Raw genomic sequence first — 8,336 nt, forward strand, 5'->3', positions numbered from 1 at the left:
ACAGTGAGTCCGGGAAGCCTGGCGTGAAGGGATTCCCACCGCCTCGGAGCCCCAGCATTGCCAGGTGACAGGAGCCTGGGGCTTCCTGTGGAGGACTCACTCGCAGCACCCCAGCTCCCCGAGGGCTCGGAGCCTTCAGCGCAGACCTCTCGGCACAGAGCCAACCACCCCCGCAAGGGCCCTCGGGGCTGGGCTCCTGCCCCCACAGGCCTGGGTGCCCCACGGTCACCAGGCTCTGCCTAGGCGAGCTCCCTGTGCATGGCCCACCATGCCCACGGGAAAGCCAAGAAATGAAGTCTTCACTGGCCTGGCCGCGTGGCTCAGTGGGTGAGTGCCGATCTATGAACCAGGAGGTCCCAGGTTCGAATCCTGGTCAGGGCACATGCCCGGGTTGTGGACTCAATCCCCAGTGTGGGGCGTGCAGGAGGCAGCCGATCCATGATTCTCTCTCATCATGGATGTTTCTGTCTCTTTCCCTCTCCCTTCCTCTCTGAAGATATATATATATATATATATATATATATATATATATATATATATGTTTTTTTTTAAGTCTTCACTGGATGCTGACTCGGCACCTCCACGGTGCTCGGAATGTGCCAGCTCACAGCCAAAGGAGCTGTGGATGGAGGGGCCTCCTGCCTGCCTGGGCTGCCTGGCTCCTGCTCCTGGCACAGCCGCCTGCCCTCGGCCCGGTGGGAAAGCCGGGGCTGGGACCTGAGGGGAAGAGGCTTGCGAAGCGTGTGGCTCCAGGAACAGGAAATCGGTGGCACGTCTTCCAGAGGGCCGTCACGGCAGCGCCATGGACGCTGGTGGGCAGGCTCCATGGCCGGGGAAGCCACGCGGGCGGCCCCAGACGCCCGTGCCGGCCGGCCGGCCTCCCCTGCAGGCCTGGGCTCAGCAGGACTCCTCCCTCGGCCTCTCCAGGGCGCCCAGCGGGGCCCACCCGCCCGGCTGTGCCCTGCGGGGCTGCACAGGCCTGGGGAACAGGCAGCTGCCTGTCAGCAACACGGGCGGCCTCTCCTCCGAGTCCTTCAAACGCGTGAGCTTCGCGGCGTCCGTCTTGGCGGACCACATGACCCACTCCCTGCGGATTCTGGACACTTCCCGCCGCGAGTGGTCCGTGGCCAGCACGTAGATGATGGGGTCGGCCACGCTGTTCACCGTGGCCAGGCACAGGAACGCCACGGACACGGTGGCGACGCGGGCCTCCAGGCGGCACAGGGAGGCCTTGTCGTCGCCGTAGTAGGAGAAGGCGGCGGCTTTGAGGAGCAGCACCAGGTGGTAGGGGGCGAAGCAGGTCAGGAAGATGGCCACGACCGCGATGGCCGTGCGCCGCACCCGGGCCTTCCGGGCGGCGCTCAGGCCCTGGCTCAGCCCCACGGTCCGGACGATGCGCTGGTTGGTGACGGCGATGACGCATAGCGGCACGGCGAACCCCAGGGCAAACCGCGAGTAGTAGTAGCGGGCGACCTTGCTGTCCACGGGTATCGTCTCGAAGCAGGTGTCCTTGTCCTCCATCAGGAACGCGGGGGAGTGAACCAGCCCCACGAGCAGGAAGGCGGCGGCCGACAGGAGGGCGGCGGTCCGGCGGCGGCGGCGGCCGCGGCTCTCCAGCGCATACACCACGGCCACGAAGCGGTCGCAGGAGATGCAGCAGAGGAGGACGCTGCTGACGTAGAGGTTGCAGAAGAAGATGTAGGCGGTCACCTTGCAGGCCCAGGACCCCAGGGTCCAGCAGTGCTGGTTCTGCACATAGAGGACCCACAGTGGCAGGGTGCCGGCGTACAGCAGCTCGCAGAGCGCCAGGCCGCACAGGTAGACGGCCAGCACGCTGCCCCGCCGCGCCTCCTGCAGCGCCAGCCCGGCGGTCAGGCAGTTGGCCGGCAGCCCCAGCGCGCACACGGTGCTGTACACGCCCACGGCGAACGCCCTGCTCTCCTCGAACGACACGTTGCAGCCGGCCGCGGCCGTGAGGTTTCCTGTGGGAAGAGACGGCGTGAGTGGGCGGAGGAGACTTTCCGGAGACGCTAAGAAACGATAAGATTCGGCCCTAGTCAGGCGATAGAGGGTCGGCCTGCGATGGAAGGCCCCCTGGTTCGATTCCCGGTCGGGGCACGTGCCCAGGCTGCAGGCTCGATCCGCAGTGGGGGCCGTGCAGGAGGCAGCCGACCCATGATTCTCTCTCGTCATTGACGTTTCTCCCTCTCCCTCTCCCTTCCTCTCTGAGATCAATAAAACAAAAAGTCCCAGGCGCGGGCCCAGCGCCCGCCTCTGGGAGCCTCCTGGCCCCTCCCTGCTCGCCCTGCCCACCCCTGGCGTGGCCGCTGGGCCCTGGGGTGTTAAGTCCCATGACACCCGCTCGGGCCGCGTGGGGCCGGCGTGGGGCCTCTGCTCTTCACTCGCCCGTGCCCAGTCCCTTCTCTGTGCCGATCTGGCGCCGGCCCCGGGTGGCCGAGGAGAGCCTGCCCACCCACAGGCACCTCCTGGGAAAAGTGTCCCCTGGGTGGGGCTCCGTGGGCATCGCGGCAGCTCTGACTCGGCCCTGGGTCCGTCACCAGAAGCAGGACGCACCCTGGAGCCGCTGGCCCTCAGCCCCGGGCCTGCCTGCTCACCTTCATCCCAGGACAAGCAGGGCTCTCCAAACGCCTGAGGGAGAGCCTCTAGCTTTGCCGTCTCTGAGTTCCTGTGACTCTCCTTTGCGTGCTCATTGCAAAATATATATTTATTTCAGAGAAGAAGGGAGAGGGAGAGAAACATCAATGATGAGAGAATCATGGATCGGCTGCCTCCTGCACGCCCCCCACTGCGGATCGAGCCTGCAACCCGGGCCTGTGCCCCGACCTGGAATCCAACCGTGACCTGGTTCATAGGTCGACCGACGCTCAACCACTGAGCCACACCAGCCGGGCTGCATGCTCAGTTTTTTCGTCCTTACCTGAGGATATGCTTTTATTGATTTGTAGAGAGAGAGAGGAAGGGGGAGAGAGGGAAAGGCTCACATCGATGTGAGAGAGATGTCGATTGGCTGCCTCCCGTAAGCAGCCAGACTGGGGACCCAACATGCCACCTGGGTATGTGCCCTGACGGGGACTGAACCTGCAACCTTTTAGTGCCCAGGATGACGTTCCAGCCAACTGAGCGACCGGCCAGGGCTGCATGCTCCTCCCCTGACGTCCGGTCACCGTCTGAGAGGAGGGCCCTGGGAGAAACTCCACGGCTCCCTCCCAAGTGCTCTCACCTGGCATGTTTGCCGGTCCGGTGTCAGGCAGGCTCCACAGCAGCGCCCCAGGGCACATCACACCGTCGGTCCTGCTCCGAAGGCCACGCGGTTTAAAATGACCTGGAGAACAAGTAGGTTGGAATCGCTTTAGGGAAATCGATTAAATCACAAGCGAAGGCATGAAACAGTGGTGACTGAGCAGTTATTATGAGGCACGTCCTGCATTTATCCTGTGGATTCTACAGTGTGTCCTTCATATATAAAGTGCTCCCACAAATCAACAACAAGGGTCAAAGCCAATGCGCAGATAATTCACAGAAGAAACAAACGTAGCCCCTACAGATAAATTAAAAAGCTCAAGCGGTAGTCCTTTTTGGCCTCGGGTTGGCAAAAAGAAAGGACTTTAGTTTTTGGTGTTGGCAAGAGCATGAGGAAGTGACACCTTCCCCTGTGCCGATGGCAGCGTGAACCGGCACAATGTGGCCACAGTTTCCCAAGATGCACAGCACCTGTCGCCTGAAAGAACGTCCCAGCATGCTCCTGTGAAAGGAACCCAGGCCCCGGAGGGCACCCGGCAGCCCTCCGCCCTCCCCGGCTCCCGTCCAGAACCACCGGTGCCCCGAGACGGGCTCCACCCTCCGAGGGTGTAGATGAGCCCCAGCCAGGAGCTGCTGTGTCCTGCGCCACTTTGCGGGGCAGGCCCACGGGTCTTGGAGCCACGAGGCAGCCGGCAGGCTGAGCCCTGGCTCTAAGCCCGATGCCGCTGTCCACACTCCCGAGGGGCCCCCGGCCCTGCCTCCAAAAGGCATTTCCACCACCTGAAGCCAAAGGATGCCCCTGACCAGACAGTCTAGGTCAGACCGAATGCACTCCAGGTGAGGGCCGAGGCAAAGAAGAATCCAGAAACACCATCGCCAAGTGCCTGACGTCCCCCAGGGGCCTGGAGGCCACAGATCCTGGAGGCCACAGATCCTGGAGGTCACAGATCCTGGAGGCCACAGGGCCTGGAGGTCACAGATCCTGGAGGCCACAGGGCCTGGAGGCCACAGATCCTGGAGGCCACAGGGCCAGGAGGTCACAGATCCTGGAGGCCACAGGGCCTTGCTCACCCTGCCCCTGCCCCTGCCCCTGCCCCTGGGTTTCAGGTCAGATGCCTGCTGGCTGCAGGCCGGGGCCGGGGCCACCCTGGGTGCCGTGGCGAGGCCCACCTGCCGGGCTCTGCCCACTAAGGAGACGATGGCCTGAGGCCCTGGGGCCCACAGCCCAGCGAGAGATGCAGCCCCCAGAGGAGACCCAGCGGCTCTGGGGGGAGGGAAGGGGAGAGGCCGCATGGGCTGGGGCCCCCAGGGGAGGAGCTGCCCACCTGGGAACCATCCAGACATTCTGGACCCCAAAGCATGGGGTGCCACTGGCCTAGCCCCCCCAAGTTCCTCTCAGACAGGCTGTGCTGCTGGGGGAGGGGCTGGGGGAGGGGAGCCTGCTGCTCCCCTAGCACTGTGGGGTTAGCCCTGGCCCAGCCCACTGCCGGCCTCTCCCCACTGCAGACAGGAAGGGGGGGACCCAGATTGCACTTCCACAAAAGCCAGAGGAAGTGGGGCCCAACTGAACATTCCCTCCCCTCCCAGCACCGCCCTGAGGGCAGGCTGGTGGGCGAGGCGGGTCCTGATGCCCAGCCTAGGCAGAGCCGGGCGCTGATGCCCAGACCGGGGCCACGGCCCTGACCGTCAGGCCCTGATGGCCAAGCTGGACATGTGGGGGAGCAGAAAAGGACCCCCGAGAGAACCCGTCTCCCAGCAGAAGGCCCAGCTGAGCGGCCGGGGCCAGCGCAGCCTGAGAGGGGCCCCCGGGCCCCCGACACCAGGGCCCAGGCCCTGCCCTCACCATGGTCAGCAACCGGGGCACCTGCCCCTCTGCCCACTCCCTGGTGGACACTCCGCAGAGCTTGTCCTGACTTGGGACACGTGGCTTCAGTTCTCCCAGGACTTCCTGCGCCGGTGACCCCGTTCCCGGCACCTCCTCCTCCTGCCCCGCTGGCGCCCCTCTACTTCCTGCTCCCTCAAGTCCATGCCCCCAGGTGGGCGAGCCCGGGGGGCCAGGGCCTGGCGGGCCCAGCCGCAGGGGGACCCGCGTTCCCGCGCCGGCAGCTGGGAGCCCGCAGCACCCACTGGCAGCGGATGTCCTCTTGGCGTCCCCACCGCCCCAGTGTCCACGGCCGTCCCGCCCCCTCCCCTGCCGGGTCCTCCCCCCCACACCCCTCCGCCCCCCTCCCCACACCCCTGCCTCCCTGGCTGGATGCTAAGTGGGAGGTCAAGGCCGGCAGGGGGAGCCCTGTGACCCCCTCGCCCAAGAGCACGCTGCCTCCTGGCTGCACACTCTTCCCTAAGGTCACCCCGTGTCCCCGCCCTCCTCTGGGGTCCCACAGAGGCGGGTCTTGGCTGTAGAGTGACAGACCCCATGGGATGGCCCTGATTCAGCCCAGGGAGGGGACATGCAGCCTCCCCACCGCTGCCCCCGGCCGCCCCGCGCCCCCCGCCCCCCCGCCCCCCACGCTCACCTGCGCCCCCCACCCCCGCCCCCCACGCTCACCTGCGCCCCCCGCCCCCCCCGTGCTCACCTGCGCCCCCCGCCCCCCACGCTCACCTGCGCCCCCCCCCGCCCCCGCCCCCCACACTCACCTGCGCTGCAGGTGCCAGGTGCGGTCACACAAACCCACTTTCCTACGGAGCCGTCAGTGAGGCCCCGCCCCGTGCCCTGCGCCTGCCGCACGTCCTCTGTCGTTCTTCACGCGCGTTTTACTATGAGCGTCTCACACAGACGGGGACACACGGACTGCGAGCCCCTCGCACCCGCACGCTGTCACCCGGCCTCGTCCCCTCGTCCTGACCCCTGGTGAGCGGGTCCGGCGCTCCTGTCCTGTCGGGGCCACTCCCCTCTCCCCTCCGCGGGTCCGCTGGCTCCCCAGTCCCAGCCGCATCCCAGCCTGAGCGGATCTGCCTCACCCCCCGCCCCCCCCCCCCCGGCTCACCTCCTATCCCCCCCCCGTTTTCATCGGGCGCATTTCCTTCATCACGAGTGAGGCTGAGCCCCCAGATCTGTGCTCGCACCCATCTCATCCCGTCTCCCCGTCTCCCCGAGGCGGAGGCGACCTCCAGCCCCTGGGCCCGCAGCCCTGGACCCGAGGGAGCGGCTGCTTCATGCCCGCCCAGCCCCCCACTCCACCTGGGGGTGGGGGGTCCCAGGGACAGCCCTGCCGCCGGACTCTGGCCCTGACCAGCAGCAGGTGAGGCCTCAGCTGGAGACAGCCTCGGGGTGAGGTCCTGGCGGAGCCGCAGGAGGGCACCGCACCCCAAATCCTCTGCCCACATAGCGCCTGGGCACTGCCACCCGGGCTCCCTGGTGAAGGCCTCAGGCTGCGACCCCCCTTGGATCCCCCTCGGCTGTCAGATGCCCCTGCCACCCTCCCAGCCCTCCCCAGCGCGCGGACTCACCGGCCCAGCGCTCCCGCCGCCAGCCGCCACCGCCGGGCTGGGCGCCGCCAGGAAGCAGCGGAGGAACCTTTGTCTCTGAAACCCCGGCCCAGACCCCAGTGTGGGCTGACGGAGGGGATGCCGGCTCTCCGGTTGTGACATGTGCCCGTCACTGTGCCCGGTGACAACAGGAAGCGGCCCAGCCCACTTCCCCTCTGACACCAGGGAGGGCGGGAAGCACCTCTGAGTTCACCAGACCCTCCCGGGGCCCAGACAGGGCTGCGTGGGACCCAGGCCGGGCCCCTCGAGGGGGGTCCAGCTCCTGACCAGCCTCCGGGCAGCGTGGGCACCGCAGGCCCTCCTCCAAGGGGCCGCACCCTCCCGGGAACACACGGCACGGCGACCCCCAGACGGCGCCCGAAGCCCAGCGCCCGCTGCCCAACCCCACCCCTGGCGTAGCCCAGCTGCCAGCGCTGCCCGCCCTCTGGGGCCCGTCCGGGGGGCCTGCTGGAGGGCAGAGACCACACCTGCCGCCCTGGGCTCTGCCTCTGACACCCCAGAGACACCCCAGCCTGACCTGGGCCTCGGCGGTGGGTCCCTGGACACAGTGACCCCGCGCGCTGCCCACTGGGCTCCAACAGCCTCATCCAGACACACGCCCAGGCCGTAGGCACTGCGGCTGCAGGGGACCGCCTCCCTCCACCCTCGGCCCCAAGGCTACTCTGGGGTTCAGGGTAAGAGGCCGGGGCCCTTCCCTGGGCCCAGCACCCAGCCTGACTCAGCACGGTCCGACGTGCAGCAGGGCCGCCGGCCCCGCGTGTCCAGGGCTGGGACAGTGGGAGGCGCCCCGCTCTGTGCTGTTCCATGGCCTCCACACGCCTGCCCGAGCCCTGCAGTGCCCACGGCCACCGCCCAACAGTGTCCCCCCTCCCAGCGGCCCAGCGCAGGGCAGACCCTCCCAGCGAGCGGGGGAGTGAGGTGTGGGGTGCCCTGACCCTCGACCTCTCGAGGCCCCGATGAGGGAGGTCGGCCACCAAGCCCGGCCCCCAGGGTGACAGGCAGCTGTCACTCATGCAGGGCCTGCTCCCTCTGCACCCCCACGTAGGGGTTCCCTGCACCCCAGTGGCGGGTCCCAGTGGGAAGCACAGATCCAACCCTCCATCATGAAAGCCGAGTCCTCACGGGGTTCCCAGGGGGCCTGCGAGGCGGGAGCTGGGGTGGCAGCTGCACCCCCACCTCCAGGACCCAGGTTGCCCCCTGCCCGGGCACAGATCCCTGACTGGGCAGGAGGGGGTGTGAGGGGGTTTTGGGGGGAGGAGAGGGCTGATACCTCCCGGGGCGGGGGGAGTCTGCAGCCTCCTGTGATCTCACCCCGAGGGCCACTGGCTTCCGTGGCCCCGACTTCCGCGGGCAGGGCCGTGGCCTGGAGTGCTTCCTCATTTGTCCTTCTGCCACGTCATCTCCATCATCTCCCCACGGGGATGTTGTGCGCCCTTCACGCCCGTCACCTGCGCCCAGAGCACGTTTCAGAAGACACAGAGGGTGGCGTGCCCTGCTCCTGGCCCGTCGAGGGCCACGTGACCACCCTCCCGGGTGGGGCGTGTTAAAGGTTTTATGAAGGAAAGCAGGAGGGCCCAGCCAGCGTG

At 67.4% G+C, this 8,336-nt stretch overlaps 1 protein-coding gene across 1 annotated transcript; it reads right to left on the reverse strand.

The window, feature by feature from the left end:
- Positions 1-897: 897 nt before the first annotated feature.
- Positions 898-6,926, reverse strand: GPR132 (G protein-coupled receptor 132). The gene is made up of 3 exons (XM_070412140.1): positions 6,712-6,926; positions 3,242-3,343; positions 898-1,982 (listed from the first exon to the last, which is right to left on the reverse strand). Exons 2-3 carry the CDS (start codon positions 3,297-3,299, stop codon positions 898-900), a joined length of 1,143 nt encoding a protein of 380 aa, XP_070268241.1. The 5' UTR covers positions 3,300-3,343; positions 6,712-6,926.
- Between the last annotated feature and the right edge of the window lie 1,410 nt (positions 6,927-8,336).

Source organism: Myotis yumanensis, unplaced genomic scaffold, assembly GCF_028538775.1.
Source record: "Myotis yumanensis isolate MYYU_CA2020_CCGP unplaced genomic scaffold, mMyoYum1.0.hap1 SCAF_1, whole genome shotgun sequence".
In the NCBI taxonomy this organism is placed as follows: domain Eukaryota; kingdom Metazoa; phylum Chordata; class Mammalia; order Chiroptera; family Vespertilionidae; genus Myotis; species Myotis yumanensis.

Bases quoted from the DNA above. Each gene is read 5' to 3' on its own strand.
- GPR132 (XM_070412140.1), bottom strand. From the start codon at position 3,299: ATGTGCCCTGGGGCGCTGCTGTGGAGCCTGCCTGACACCGGACCGGCA. The intron at 1,983-3,241 runs GTGAGAGCACTT...CTCTTCCCACAG, and splicing joins CGGACCGGCAAACATGCCAG to GAAACCTCACGGCCGCGGCC.